We start from the raw sequence: 15,489 nt of genomic DNA on the forward strand, positions 1-15,489 counted from the left end.
TATGGGGGGTAGACTAGTTTATTTTATTGTTTGTTGTGTTTGTGTTGTATTAGCAATGTTTTGTGTTTGTTTGCATCTCGTTCATTTTTGTTGTTTTTTTTTGTTTTGTGTTGCATGAGTAGGATGAGTCATAATAGCCGATGATGATAGAGTTGAAAAAATTTCTTTTGAGAAAATGTTGCTTTTTATTGAACATGAGAAGCTGTTGGTTGAATCGTGAATATTTTTAAGCACGCATGTTAGACTGGTGTAGTGTAGCGATGTAATTGATGATGTTCGTGTTTGTTTGACCATTGCACGACAATAGATGTTTGTTGATCATGATAGAGTTTTTGGATTCTTGATAATTGTTAGACATTATATGTATGATCTTGAGCGTACCTATAAAATTTTTGAAAAAAACTTTTGTTGAAAATTAAATTAACTCCATCCGGGTTACGAGCAGAGATTGAAATCCTAATCTCTGTTCTTGACTAAGTATGCGGATCTCATGGGGTTAAAAATTTTGAAAATTTAAAATAACAATTCCATCCGGGCTTGGACAATGATTGAAATCCTAATATTTGTTTCATAGCTAAGTTTGCGGGTTAAATGGAATTGATGCTCCATCCGGGCTATAGACGATGGGATTAAAATTCGAATCCTATCTTAGTTATAGCTAAGTTTGCGGGTAATTATTGGGGCATAAAAAAAACTAATTGCAAAATCCTTAGGTACGGAATTAATCTCAAGAAAATGCATGTTTTTGTTTGGAATTGTTGAGATGACGGAGTGCTGGATTGTGATACTTGCATTGAATTGTCATAGGTCGCTAAGCATTCTTAGGATAGAGTCTTTTGAAGTTGCATGAAGCTAGAATGACATGACACACACACACGTTTACGTTAAACTGACAGTGTATTGTGAAAAATCAAAAGTTTTTATGGTTTTTAGTTGTTGAAGTTGGATTTATCGAAGGCTATGTTGTTCATGATTCATTCTTACTTATGTCGTTGTTTGCATATTTTTTTTGGTATGTCTTGTTCGAGGGCGAGCAAGGTTTAAGTATGAGGGTGTTGATAAGTGCATTTTGTGTGCATTATTTCGTGATAGATTTATGTCTATTTTGTGTGCATTTATATTATTTTTATGTGTTTTTATGTGTTTTAGTGCATATGTGTGTATTTCACTCCTCGGGTTGATTTTGTAGGAAAATGGATTTGTGAAGTGTGAATTACAGAGCAGCTTTGTTCGAAAAATCAAATTTAATTTTAGAGAGATCCAAATCAAATCTCCACTGTTCAGATTAAAGTTCAAGATGTTTTGAAGCTGCTGTTCAAATTTCAGCTCAATCCGATTGCTAGATCTCGAGATATGAATTTTTGAAAATCGTCGCTTGGAGTAGAAAATTTGTACTACGCGCGCGCGAGTTGCATGTTCAGACCTCTATTTTTTACTTCTGCGCGCGCGCGAGGCCTATTCCCCGTGCGCGCGCATGTGTTTTGGGGTCAGATGTATTCCGAAAAGTCCTATTTTGTGAAGGAAAATAACTGGTAGGCGTTCCGGACCATATATATACAAGATATAACATATTTTAGAGGGTTCCAAAGTTCCAGAGCACAGACAACACAGAGGGAGGCGGCTACAGTCTTGGGAGAGAAGATTTCTCTTTTCTTTTTTTCTTCTTATTTTTATTTTTGAATTCTAGTTTCAATTATTGAGTAGTTTATTTTCAACCAAGACCGCGTGATTGGGCCGAACAAATTTATGTAGAAAACTTGGATGTTTGTTTGGGATTTTTCAGAGTTGATTTTATTTTATTGATTGTCAGATTTATATTTGTCTTGTGAATAGTCTGATCAACTGTTTGTTTGCATGTTAATCGATTCCAAGTCGACAGAGGAGGAATTGATTTTGATCACTCTGATAATTAACACATGATAAAACCGACTAGAAATAGAATTCGGTTTCAGTGTGCGGTTTGGGTGTAAACTGAATTTTCATAAATATTTAATGTATTCAAATTTGATTAGAATTATGAAAGATTAGTTCATCAATATTTGAATAGTTTTGATTGTTCTAGAAATAGTCCTTTGAACAAGATAGGAGAATTTTCGTAAGTTAAGATTAAATCTGAGTCCTGAATCGACTACTTGTTACATGATTTGTTCGGTACCTACGTGTGTCTTGATTGTCTCGTTTTAATTATTTTTATCTTCATATATTTTAATTCTTATTTCTTAACCAGTTTTTATTTTAAATTCTTATTTTATTTAAATTAAATTGCTCTTATTGATTTTGTCTAGATTAAGTAAAATAATTAAATCTTGAGAATTGACAACAGTTCCTGTGGGATCGATACTTGGACTCTCTGTCAACTTTAATATTACTTGACCTAGTGCACTTGCTAGTTAATACCGAATTAAGCGGTCACATATATATAACAATGAGATGCGCAATCTACGGAATATGTGAAGAATGACTCATGTTAACATGAGGGGGAGTTTACGTGGCTGCACTTTTTTTTTTCTTGCTATGGTTTTTATCCCACTGGGTTTTTCCTAGTAAGGTTTTTAACGAGGCAGCATAAAACACGTAGTAAAGACAATCATCATATGACGATCATCATCACAAGGAGGAGTGTTGAAAATATATTATTTTATTATTGTTGAATATTGAATTGTAAAATGTTGAAAATTAGTGTGTGATAATGTAAGTGATGATATATTAATTTTTGGACTAATCTCAAATGTGGATCTATAAATAGGTCTTCATTTGTGATGAAAAATACAATTGAGTTGAGAAAAAATTATTATAAAGTGTAGAGTTTGATATATTTTGAGTTTTGGAGTTTTTACTTTTTACCATAAATTTTTAATTTTTCACAACAGAAATCAATTTCTTCTCCCCCCAAAATTGTCCTCATATAATATAAATTTTAAGTTTCTTTTTTTTAAAAAAAAAAAATTCAACATTTCAGATTGCAGTTTTTTTCTTTTGGTAATTTTTAAAATTATGGTACGATCTTCATATAAATAAAATCAATTCTGAAACTACGATCTGTTATTATGTTTACGACGATAATATTACTTTTATTTAATATAAATTAAATTAATGAAAAAAATTGTATAAATATGCAACTCATATGCGGATGCACTAATTTATATAGAGATGAGACTTTTAATAGCATCTTGGCCTCCTAAATCTATCATCCAAAACGGAAATTGCCCACGAGACCAAACAAAAGGAATCTGGGATTTAAAAGCAAAAACAACTAGAGAAATTGCTACAGTATTCGCCTTATTATCCACAAGACGAAGAGAAACAACACCCTTTTGAGATAAAAGATTGTTGATAACCAAAGCCAAAGATCCAGAATAAGTAAGATCCTTTTCTTGAGAAGTGACTGCTTGCACTGCAATTAGAGAATCTGAAAAAATGAGATGAGGGTGTTGTAATTAAGGATTTGATTCAATAATATTATAAGATCTCTTTCCTTTCAAAAAAAAAAAAAAAAAAAAACAGAATGCTATTACATATATTTTGACCTCCTAATTTGTTAAGAAAAAAAAATTAATAATCACTTATTTTTAGAATTTTCAAATACTACATAAATTAAAGATCAACCAAAATAATGACACCTGATAAATTTTGATTTGTGTGTGTTTTTATAAACTGATCGGACCCATTTAAATTTTCAAAAAGGTCCTTAAATTATAATAGTCTATATTTGTGAGAAGGTACAACAATAGATCTTACAATGTCTAGTGTGCACTCCACTATGTTTTTTCTTTTCTTTTTGAAATAATGCACTTCACTGTATTTGGTTTACAATTGACATGCGAGTTGTGCCGCACATTCTTATCGTTTATTTATTAATAATTATATTTTATACATAAATAATCATGAGACAAAGGGGGAAATCAATTTCTTCTCTCCCCAAAATTGTCCTCATATAATATAAATTTAAAGTTTCTTTTTTAAAAAAAGGTTTTTTTAAAAAAAATAAAAAAATTCAACATTTCAGATTGCAGTTTTGTCTTTTGGTAATTTTTAAAATTATGGTACGAATGTACGATCTTCATATAAATAAAATCAATTCTGATACTACGATCTGTTATTATGTTTACGACGATAATATTACTTTTATTTAATATAAAACAAATTAATGAAAAATTTTTGTATAAATATACAACTCATATGCGGATGCACTAATTTATATAGAGATGAGACTTTTAATAGCATATTGTCCTCCTAATTATGAATAACAACAGAATGCTATTACATATATTTTGACCTCCTAATTTGTTAAGGAAAAAAAAAACTAATAATCACTTATGTTTAGAATTTTCAAATACTACATAAATTAAAGATCAACCAAAATAATGACGTTCACCTGATAAATTTTGATTTTTGTGTGTTTTTATAAACTGATCGGACCCATTTAAATTTTTAAAAAGGTCCTTAAATAATGTGGTCAATTTAAAGTGACTAAAGATGGCTGCTAATACTATATATCATCATGTATCCCATGTTCTCTAGAATAAAGTGATGAAGGACGGCTACAATTCAACACATCAAATTAGAAAAGAAAGAAACCGAATATTACAGGGTGTAAAATGCAATTCCCACGTCATAATAAGCCAACAACTCTTCTGAAATATGCATCACTTGTCCAAAAACACAAGATTAAATCAAAATGGGAACCAAATATGCATCAACTTCAGGAAAACCAATCCGATGCAAAGGTATAATTACGCACATTAATTACTCTATCCCTTTGATTCTTTAGCGTTTTGTTTTATCCCAGCCAGTCAATTAAACTTAAGATTCACGATCAAAAAAATTACATATATATATATATATAGCACTACTTTAATTAATTTGCTTGGTCATGTGCTTGTGCTGCAGCTGCAGTAGCCAGGAAAGCTGGAGAAGCACTGGCTATTGAGGAGATTGAGGTTTTGGCTCCCCAGGCTTGGGAGGTTCGAATCAAGATTCTGTGCACTTCTCTTTGCCATACTGATGTCACCATGTGGAAATTAAGTCATATCGTACGTCATGTAAACTTTAATCAACTCAAAATAATGAAATATATATGAAATTTTTATACTAAAATCAGCTTATTAATTTACCAGGAAAATGTCACTTTCTTTCCAAGAATTTTTGGCCATGAAGCAGCCGGGTATGTCCATAGTATACTTAATGCAATGATATCGATTCATTACTTTTTCTAGCTAGCCAGTGATATAGCAAGATACAATACATGATGGATTCATATATGTATCATATAATTATACTAATATATAGTGTTGTGGAGAGTGTGGGGGAGCATGTGGAGGAAGTGAAGGAAGGAGATTTGGTGATACCGGTGTTCCAAAGAAACTGCGGGGAATGTAGGGACTGCGTGTCCCAAGAGGGGAATGCTTGCTCCAAGTTTCCGAACGAGTTCTTGGGCGCCATGCCACGAGACGGGACGATGAGATTCATAGACAGGGATGGAAACCCGATACACCATTTCTTGAGTGTCTCGAGCTTTTCCGAGTACACGGTGGTCGATGTAACGCATGTCCTGAAGATTAGCCCTGGCTTTCCGGCCGAGAAAGCTTCTTTATTGAGTTGCGGGGTAACCACAGGTATGCATGAGCCAAGTTATGTTCATGAGAAACATAACAAGAAGTTTAAGTTTTGATACACGTACACCCCATATATATGTATACGCATAGGTATTGGTGCAGCATGCAAGATTGCTAAGGTGGAGAAGGGGTCTACGGTTGCAATTTTCGGACTTGGATCCATTGGACTTGCGGTAATTTTGATCATTATCATACCTATATATCTATGTTACATAATATTATCCAGTGAGCGCTTTGTATATATATACCTTATGATTCTAACGAATCATATAGTTATTGAATTTGAAGAAAATGCATTATATCACCAAGTATGCATGCAAGATCTCGCAGAAGAGAAATGAGAGGTTGCATTAATGTACAGGTTGCAGAAGGCGCAAGGCTACAGGGGGCTTCCAAAATTATAGGAGTTGATATTAACCAACTAAAATTTGAAATAGGTAAGGTACGTGGGATTGCTCTTTATAATTTCCTTACTATGTTGTGTGCATAATAACTAAGACAAATTACAATTTGCTTAGGGAAAAAATTTGGAGTCACGGATTTCATTAATCCAAGCTACTGTAACGAAAAATCAGTCTGCCAGGTTGGTCTTTTAATTTTACTTGATCCCAGTTTGGACAATATATTAATAATTGACATTAATATTAAGTCAACAACTATATGTATGAAATAGGTTATAAAGGAAATGAGTGATGGTGGAGCCGACTACTGCTTCGAATGCATCGGCTTAGCCTCCGTGATGCAAGATGCCTTCAACAGTTGTCGCCAGGTATGTCGTCTGTTCCGGAATCTGTATCAACTTGGCAACTCACGCTCTCCAGGATTAGACGCGTGTGCCTCGATAACTAATGTTCAAATAGTTCATCAGATGCGCAATATCAGCTGCTGTATGCATTTCTTGATCTGCTCTACGTTATAGTGACATTGTTAGTAAATGGAATGACCGTAATACTTGGCGTGGAGAGGCATGGGGAAAAAGTATTTATTAATATTGATTATATATATAGGGGCGTGGGAAGACCGTAATACTTGGCGTGGAGAGGCATGGGGAGCCATTAAGCATAAATACTTTAGATCTTCTGATGGGCAAAACTATCTATGGCTGTCTTTTGGGAGGCATGAAGCCAAAATCTGACATTCCAATCCTGGCTCAAAGATATTTAGACAAGGTAATTAAACAAGTTATGCATGCATGCCACTTTCTTCTACCTTCTACATTTCTCATCATTAGTAGCCATCATTTTGGGTATATCTTTTGAAATTCTATGCATGATTAATGGCGTACCCGTGGTTCGAGCTCGAGACTCGTGCAAATACGATCAAGTTCAAGCTCTGCAACATGAGTGTGATTCTGAATTCAATCCAATTATCACATCTTGATCCGTCTTTGACTCACATATATCCACATATATGCTTTGCAGGAGCTTAATTTGGATGATTTCATATCGCATGAGATCAAATTTGAAGACATTAATAGAGCATTTGACTTGTTACAACAAGGAATCAGCCTACGATGCATCATATGGATGGATAAGTAGATGGATCGGCTAACTTCAATTCCTTTATAGAGGAATAAGCATGACACTTCAATGTGCTTGAAGATTGCGATCGATTAATATGTCTTCTAGTAGTACAAGTTCATAATCTCTCTCCAACACTTCATACAATATATTGTTCCCAAAAGAGCATACATTTGTATAGAAGGACTTTGTTGCCATGCATCCAACATAGGAAATGTCCATGTTCATGTATCAAAGTTTAAAAATGTTCTAAATTCAAAAAATCAACTTGCCATTCAGCATGTTACTCACTCATAGATGGCCCGACTCGATATGGATGCAAGAATTCCATGACCGAAGAATATGACTCAATTGAATTTAAGGGCCAAAATTTAAAATTTTACAAAAATTAAATAAATTTTTTTTATTTTTCCCCCCACTCACCCCATTCGCTTGCTGGCCGCATATCTACAATTTGAGTTTGCCCAAATCAATACGTTTGGCGGGATATGTGTAGGCCTCATAATTGATTTGCTGGCCTAAAGAACACAATTTTGTTAGAGTGGTGATAAGGTCGACCTGCAAGGAATAACCAATTGTACTCAGCAAAAAGCAAATCTATCAAGCTTAGTTGTGTGGATAATTTGCTTGCCACCACAATGAGTCCGGATCTAGATATATATCCCCCTTGTAAATGTCAAAAGTAAAAAGAAATTCGCGTCGAACAATACCTCGTAATCAGTCTGAGAAACAGTTTCACGGCTACGTTGGTATTTTTGAACCCATGGAAGAACTTCTGGATCTGAGGCAAGTAATGCCTCTGTTGCAGATTGGTCGGGACCCAAGAATGCCGACATGACAGCAAGCTACAGTATAACAGAATGGGTTCATTGCATAAACTCTACCCCTGTGAAATCTCAATATTGCCAAAAACACCCCACGGAAAAGTTAATTTATGACACCTCATGTTTGATTTCAAATCTTGAGCACACTCACCTTTGCCCGTATGTTTTTTCAAAGGGTATGTGTTCTCAAGATTTGAAAAATACAGGGAGTTGATGCATCATTTTGTTTTCATGAGTGTTTTAGGGGCAGTTAATGAAATTATCCTGAACAGAATACATGCAAAATGGTAACACCGGTAAAGGACAATACAACATATTCATATTATTAAGAGCAAAATGTTCCCAAGTACTTGGCTTGAAAATATACTCAGACATGACATTTTGTCAAAGTTTGGTGTTTATTTCTTAATTGGAGATACCAGAATATGGCAACCCCAAGGAAGAATCTATGGTGTTGGGGATGAAGCAGGGAAACGAGCAGTCTTGTTTACCTGTCGGGGGCCAAAGCCAAGAGAAGAGAACTTATCCTTCATTTCCTTAACGCTTGACTTATCCCACTGAGGGACCCTTCCTTCTGGATCAGGTTCTTGGGCATCAGACCTTCCGAACTGCCGATCAAACAGGCCCCACTATCCGAACAAAAAAACAAAAAATAAAAGATAGTACAGAGCCGAGAGAAAACAAATAGTTTCTCATCCATGAGTTGTGTCATGCTTAAGAATTAAGTGTGCTGGATACAATAATCTTTCCTAGAGGGACAACTGGAAAAATAGAATACACCAGTTATCGAGGTCACAACTTGCATGATTTAGTGATTAGTATCGATGCGATTTACGTTTGATGTCTAGCAGCCATCATATAATATTGTTATTTCCCCTTCTTTTGCACTAGTCATTTACTGAAGGAAGAAGAATAAGCTGAATTTTGAATGTAATCGACGAAATAACAGAAAATAATACGATGGCAAATTAAGATTGCTTCTGTTTTGATTTAAGGTATTCATGTTACAATCTGCCTGAGATATTCTAATTCCACAGGTTTAAACGTAACCTCAAAGGTCGATTTAAGCTCTACATAGACTGATTGGCTTGTAGATTAATGCACCCAAAATAAGTTTCTATAATCATTCCTTCTTAGCTGTATTTTTCCATTCTCATTCTTATCATTATTTAAGTTCTTTTTCCCATAGAGTATGAAGCAAAAATCCTGAATATATCTAGTTGCTAATGTAACATAAAGGAAACACATGTAACTGAAAATAAATCTTCCGCTGCGGCATTGCAACAAACCTGCCCACTTGAACCATATGCTGAGTACAGTATGGCCCCTTTCTCTTCTTTCCCACCACATTTTCTAATAGCTGCAGCCAGAAAGGTTGATTTGACCGCACTTTGTGCTGCATTGAGGGAAAAAACATAATCTTAGTACAACCATAGAATAGCTGGAAGTAATGAATAAGAGAAACATGCACCAGTTCCTTTTTTTCCCCGTAACGAAGTGCTAAAGTATGTATGGCCGATGTTAGTCTACAAGGAATTTCATTTAATATTGTTCCTCAATTTAACAACTGAAATGGACAATTTGCAATGCCAGCATATCCTTCAGTCATCTCCTTTCTAAGTGGCACAAATATATGATTGAAACAGTGGGTTTTATAGAAATTTATTCAAAAGTTAACCTGCAAAGTGGATAAGATCTGCATACGCGATAGGTCCACCTTTTGAATATGAATCGATTTCTTTCTTTGCTTCCTCCAACAAATTTAAAGCTCCGGAAAGCCCCTTATTTTCTGGTCGGTTAATCTCTGAGCTTCAAGAAAGAAATATACAGAAAAATAAAATAAGACCAAATAATTTCGAGCAAGATGCAAGACCTTTTACAAAGTTAAATGCTTAAAAAAAACAAATCAGTTCAAATTACGTTACCAACTCCATGTTCTAATGCTTCAGATAGATAGAAGATATGTGATAAGAGTGTTACATGAAAAGGATGGATAGGGTGTTTCCAAAATAAACTCACTTGAAAGTGGTGACACGTATATTTATGTCAGGATGTTTGATAAATCTTAACATTTATTCAATATAAGAAACGAAACACTACAGCAAACTAATATCATTATAGAAATCATAATGTTACCTAAAGCGAATTGAACCATTGGGGCCTCCAGATTTTGTTGCCTGCAAACTTGATGAGCAAATACATCACTCTTTTGTTTTCCTAATCTTCAGCAGACAATGCAGTAGACTATACCTAACCTTGTCATATGTCACGGCGTCATTGAGTGCCAGAGCTAATACTGATGGCACAAGATCCCGGTTCCCCTACATGCACAAAAAAAAATGTAATTCATCTCATTTCCGGTGAAAAAGGAAAAAAATATCAAAGTCTTTTAACACTGAGATATACCTTCAGTGCAACAGAAAGAGTTGCCTTGATCTTCACTGAAAAATAGATAAATGCACGAATTTACAGCCAAAAGGAAGAAAATTTTAACATATCACCAACGAATGTAAATTCTCATAAAGCTTACACTGAAAGTCCGAGCGTTGTCCACGCTGGATCAAATCAGCAGCATTAGCCACTTCAATGAAAGAACTGGATCTTCCTATCAAGTCCTGAGAAAGTCGATCGGCAAAAACTCATCATTCTGCCACTTGCATAAGTTCAAAATAATCAAAACTGGCCAATATCTTGGTGAAGTAAGATCTGAAGCCTACAATATTTTGATTTTTCACTTGTGTGTGAGTGAAGAATGTTTGTCAGTCCATGTGTGTGGGGTGTGTGTGTGTGTGTGTGTGTGTGTGTGTGTTTTCGGTTGGAATCATGTAGCCTGTGGGTTGGAGTTTTGAAAATTATTTCCATTGTCCTATTTCAATAACACTCCTATATAACATGATTGTCAGGTATTTAATTAATCATCAAGAGATCTACGTTCATTGAAGGATCGACAATCCAAAAGACTAACTTTTAAATGGGAGAACAATTCAAACTTGTTACTTACTCCATCGATTTCACGAAACCGATGGAGATTATAAATTGCAAACCCTTTATGAAGCCGCTGATGGCAGCTCATTCTAGATAACTTTCAACGACCTATCGATATGCAATCTGTGTATTTCAATCTATAACATGAATACGGCCCACATTATTGACACTGTTCTGCTAGTAGCCATTGTCACAATCACCCCATCATTTGGGTCTATTATGAACAAGAACATCAATGTTAAGTCATGAGCGAAACCAGAGAGCCCAAATCCAAGACACTCCACAATTTCGTGTGTAGCCGGTGTGGGATCAAAACAAACTTATAATCTTGTTTCAAATCCCAGCCTTAGAAGTGCAATGATCATCCATCACAATGAATTTTGCTACAAACAGCACGCACCAAAAATTTCATTTTGTTATTTCTACAATATTGTCATCACCACGAGCACAGCAATTCAACACAAAAATCAAATATACATTACGCACGAATCAAGACGACAAACTGCGAAAGAGTAAATGTGGAGGAAGCAAAAAAATCTGACCATTCCAACGGTAGCTCCAAAACAATGCAAAACGTGGCGTCGCGAGGAGCGATACTCATCATTTTCGGGATCAGCTTCCACTTTGCAACTTATCGTTCGCTGAAAAATCCCATAAAAACAAAAAAAGGCCGATGTTATCTTGGTGAGGACTGAAGTTGAGCATAGCAGTAACAAGATCAAGAAAAGGGACATACGGAATGGTGAATGGGGACAATGGCGGTGGCAGGTGTTGACTGAAGTAAGGGAATTACAGAAGGAACAGTAGAGATAAAGGAAAGCACCCCCATTTTCTTTCTGGCTACAAGAGAGATGAGAGAGCTGAAGAAGTTGTGGAGCGAGTGTTACGTGGAGCAATCTGCGAGATGTCCTTGTATATTGTGTTATCCTCCCTTCTCAGTTTTTGTTTTTGTTTTTTTTCGATTTGAATTTATAATTTTTACTAAAATTTGAACACTTCTAAACATTAATATACTTTGACATGATCCATATATATAATTAAAATAATAATATTTTTTTGGTATAAAAAAATAATAGTTTTTCGTGGATACAATGAGCAAGAGATTCATCTCATAAAATTAGTTACTTAAATATTTTAATTAGAGTCTTTGTTTGCGAATTTTGAAATTTTAGATTTGATGAATAGATTTACTCTACACCAATTTTTTTTTTTTATAAATACTAGGTTTTTTTTTTTTGGAAAATTAGTTTTGAGTGTAAATATATTTATATAGTGCATTTTTTTATATAATACTCCCTCTGTTCCATATATGTTTTCTTGTTTTAGTTTTCACATTAATTAAGAAAAAATTTATTAGAAAAGTAAATTTTATATAAACTTCCTATTTTATCCCTATTTAATGTATTAAAAAAATAATTGCACAATTTTCAAGGTGTAGTTAATAGGGGTATATTAGTAAAAAAATGTAAAAAAGTATTACTAAATATGGTGTATGACTATATATTTGGGACAAACAAAAAAAGAAACGTGGACAATATAATTGGGACGGATGGAGCAATAAATAATAGTAAAAAAACGGGCTAATTGCATTAATCTCCCGTGTGAAAAGTCTAATAATCATAAAAACCCCTAAGAAATATTAATAGGCTAATGCATCCTTCAATTTTTTAAAATGTAGCACATTTCACTCTTATGTTATACAAACTCGGCACATTTATACCCTTCCATATAAGGTTTTTAATGTGAGAAAACAAACATTCAACATCGAACAAACAAATTAACCAAAATATAAATAATCTCCAGCAATGGTTCCCTAATCAGTGGCTAACTTTAAACCCTAACACGGAATTCTCCCGGAAACCTCCTCTACGGCGACGGTTTCGCACGGATCAAAAGCTCGTCTACGACGTCGCATCGAGGTGATAGTGAATTGTTTCTCGCGAGTTTTGATTCTGTGTTAACAATTTGTAAACACCGTCGAATTTTTTGCCATCCTTGCTTCTATTTCGTTATTTGATTTTATAAGATAATATCTTGTGGTGTGGAAGAGATATGTGCTAGCAGGAGAGTCGGACATGTGAAAAGGGTTTGATTGAAAGGATTAAAAAAAATTGTATGTTTAGATGATATGGCTTAATGGCCTTGAATGGCGAGGTTTAGACGTTTAGGTGGCTCGTGCTCGTGTTTCATGAGATACGCTTATGGGCAGATGATAAACAGTGATTGGGTTTGGGACCAGCTTAAATTTATTTGATTAAGTTGTACATTGTATTGAGTCAGTCAGGTATTTAGTAAAGCCACGTTCATTCGGTTAGATTGTTGTTCATCGTCAGAGCAAAGGAGTTATGTACGATTGATTCATTGCATATTCCAATCAATCTAGCTGTTGCCATACCTACAATGATGAAACTGAAAATGGAATGCAATCTGTAAATGCCACTTCACATCTTTGGCAATGTTCAATGGCTGAGGGCTTAGCATATACGTGATCAGCTTCTTTATTTGAGGCCAGACAATCGCTGGTTGGCGTGGGAAAGAATGAGTGTTTAGTAGATGGTGTTGGCTTCACTCTTTGCATTGGCTATATTTTGGCTCAAGCTTTATTTATCACTGATGTATTGGGTACTAAAACATATGGATATAGGTTCTCCATTTGGATATGTATCACTGCTTGTCTGATAAAACAATTATATTATTTGCAAATGTATAGGATGAGGTGCATGGGGGTTCTCTTTCTTACTCCTTGTTCAAAACCAAACCTTGGCTCCAAGTGTTTAATATTCTAGGTTCTGACTCGTATGTCTGTGCTGAGTGGGCTGAGCCAATAGTGAAAATATGATCATTGGTGATGTGGTTAAATGAGCGTAGGATCCAGGTTAACCTATTGAATTGCGAGAACAAAGTAAATTCAATCAATTTTGTTCTATATACATCCATTTTTTTTTTGTTGATTAAATATTTATCCTAGGCAATTCTAGTGTGCATAGGTTGATAGTTCTTTCATTACTCATATCCCTGTTTTGTAGCTGGAACATCATATTGGTGAATATTTCTAATTGATTTTCTTTGTTTCTTATAGAGTGAAGTTTTGGATCCAATCACTGGTCAGTCATGATACTTAGAACCAAGTTCAGCCAGAAAACCCACTATGAAACTATGGGTGTGAAGGAAGATGCTAGCCATGAAGAAATCCGCAAAACTTACCGAATGACCATCCTCAACTGTCATCCTGATAAACAACTACAGATGACCTCAGAAACATCCAATCACATACATGGATCTGAAAACAAGTTTTTAGAGGTGCAGACAGCATGGGAGATCCTCAGTGATCCAAGATCTCGTGCACTTTATGACAATGATCTGCAAATACTGAGACAAAATTCTGCAACAGCTTACGATCTCAGGTTACAGGACATGACTGTTGAAGATGCTGGTGATTGTTTTGAATTATCCTACCGTTGCAGGTGCGGTGATTGTTTCCTGCTCGATTCTTTGGAGTTGGAAGAAATGGGACATACATTTTTTAGGAATGGTAGTAAAATATCCTTACAGACATCAGGATCTTTACCAGCATCAATTGTTCTTCCATGTGGATCTTGCTCTACTAAAGTTTTGTTGTACGTTGATGCAGAGGTTACGCTGCAGGTTTAGTCCAATAATTTGATTATTTCCTATTTCAATCGTCTGATTATTGCCTAATTTATGAGATGTTCGTATAATCCCTTGGGAAGATGAAGAACAATTCGGTTTCCATGTCGGCGGAAAAGAAAATTGAGATATTGTAAACTCAGTATGTAGTCATATTATTGTAAAAGTTCTCTTTTTAAATATAATGAAATTTTCACTCTCTTTCTCCAATTTATTATTTCGAGGCCTCAAAACAATGGAAAGTTACTGGAAGCTGTCTTTAAATACTTTTATGGCCGAAATGCCTTGTCCACGTTCAATTATAAATATCTGCCAACATCTCTATCTCAATAAAATTATTAGTACAGTGGTATAGTTTTTTTAAAAGAAGTTGTATAAACTAAAAGCTACCAGATATCAATCCTTAAAGTTGAAAAAATCATATTAAAAACTTAAAAAACTTAATTCAGATACAACAATGTCTTTGTCGTGGGCCGATTTCGTTGATGATTGAACCTGGCCTAGCTTTCCATTACATTGGCATCTCTTTATCATAGCATTGGCCACATTCTTGAGCTTGAGCATGCTATGTTAGCCCATTGAATTTGATAGTTACCTTGCCTACCAGCGTCTGACTTTTAAATTATTTGATATATATTCATAAAACATATTCACGATCGATATATACAGTTAAAAGTATTATCTTTGTTATAAAAAATGTAATATTTCATAGATTTGATTGAATTAAAAATTTATCTCATAAAATCAACGTGATATCTTTGACAAAAACTTTTGTGAAAAATATATGACTACATTATCTTTTTAAAATTAAGCAAAATTGGGTGCAGTGTTAGCTATTTTTAGGGGTGTAAGAGCATAGAAACAAACCGAAAATTTGATGGCACGTCGAGAGTCGAG

The 15,489-nt window shown here is 34.6% G+C and overlaps 3 protein-coding genes across 3 annotated transcripts; 2 read left to right on the top strand and 1 right to left on the bottom strand.

Moving 5' to 3' along the window:
- Positions 1 to 4,623: 4,623 nt before the first annotated feature.
- On the top strand, positions 4,624 to 7,413 carry LOC140880296 (alcohol dehydrogenase-like 2). The gene is made up of 10 exons (XM_073284622.1): positions 4,624 to 4,727; positions 4,891 to 5,033; positions 5,118 to 5,164; positions 5,290 to 5,615; positions 5,706 to 5,788; positions 5,977 to 6,052; positions 6,134 to 6,198; positions 6,289 to 6,384; positions 6,623 to 6,784; positions 7,037 to 7,413. Exons 1-10 carry the CDS (start codon positions 4,679 to 4,681, stop codon positions 7,151 to 7,153), a joined length of 1,164 nt encoding a protein of 387 aa, XP_073140723.1. The 5' UTR covers positions 4,624 to 4,678; the 3' UTR covers positions 7,154 to 7,413.
- Positions 7,414 to 7,465: 52 nt separating this feature from the next.
- Positions 7,466 to 11,847, bottom strand: LOC140880297 (thylakoid lumenal 29 kDa protein, chloroplastic). Its single transcript, XM_073284624.1, has 11 exons — positions 11,681 to 11,847; positions 11,487 to 11,585; positions 10,490 to 10,574; positions 10,366 to 10,400; positions 10,215 to 10,280; positions 10,096 to 10,136; positions 9,638 to 9,768; positions 9,249 to 9,355; positions 8,451 to 8,588; positions 7,846 to 7,980; positions 7,466 to 7,693 (listed from the first exon to the last, which is right to left on the bottom strand). Exons 1-11 carry the CDS (start codon positions 11,771 to 11,773, stop codon positions 7,583 to 7,585), a joined length of 1,041 nt encoding a protein of 346 aa, XP_073140725.1. The 5' UTR covers positions 11,774 to 11,847; the 3' UTR covers positions 7,466 to 7,582.
- Positions 11,848 to 12,720: 873 nt separating this feature from the next.
- Positions 12,721 to 14,788, top strand: LOC140883843 (uncharacterized). Its single transcript, XM_073290440.1, has 2 exons — positions 12,721 to 12,863; positions 14,024 to 14,788. The coding sequence occupies exon 2, from the start codon at positions 14,056 to 14,058 to the stop codon at positions 14,593 to 14,595; it is 540 nt and encodes a 179-aa protein (XP_073146541.1). The 5' UTR covers positions 12,721 to 12,863; positions 14,024 to 14,055; the 3' UTR covers positions 14,596 to 14,788.
- Positions 14,789 to 15,489: the final 701 nt, after the last annotated feature.

The sequence above is a fragment of the Henckelia pumila genome, chromosome 2 (genome assembly GCF_033568475.1).
Source record: "Henckelia pumila isolate YLH828 chromosome 2, ASM3356847v2, whole genome shotgun sequence".
In the NCBI taxonomy this organism is placed as follows: domain Eukaryota; kingdom Viridiplantae; phylum Streptophyta; class Magnoliopsida; order Lamiales; family Gesneriaceae; genus Henckelia; species Henckelia pumila.

What these genes read in the sequence shown, in the direction of transcription:
- LOC140880297 (XM_073284624.1), bottom strand. Translation starts at nt 11,773, where the DNA reads ATGGGGGTGCTTTCCTTTATCTCTACTGTTCCTTCTGTAATTCCCTTA. An exon ending in CATATGGTTCAAGTGGGCAG is followed by an intron (nt 8,589 to 9,248) that starts GTTTGTTGCAAT and finishes TTGTTCGGATAG; the next exon opens with TGGGGCCTGTTTGATCGGCA. An exon ending in TTGGCTTTGGCCCCCGACAG is followed by an intron (nt 7,981 to 8,450) that starts GTAAACAAGACT and finishes GTTATACTGTAG; the next exon opens with CTTGCTGTCATGTCGGCATT.
- LOC140880296 (XM_073284622.1), top strand. Translation starts at nt 4,679, where the DNA reads ATGGGAACCAAATATGCATCAACTTCAGGAAAACCAATCCGATGCAAA. An exon ending in TGTGGAAATTAAGTCATATC is followed by an intron (nt 5,034 to 5,117) that starts GTACGTCATGTA and finishes TTAATTTACCAG; the next exon opens with GAAAATGTCACTTTCTTTCC. An exon ending in CCTTCAACAGTTGTCGCCAG is followed by an intron (nt 6,385 to 6,622) that starts GTATGTCGTCTG and finishes TTATATATATAG; the next exon opens with GGGCGTGGGAAGACCGTAAT.
- LOC140883843 (XM_073290440.1), top strand. Translation starts at nt 14,056, where the DNA reads ATGATACTTAGAACCAAGTTCAGCCAGAAAACCCACTATGAAACTATG.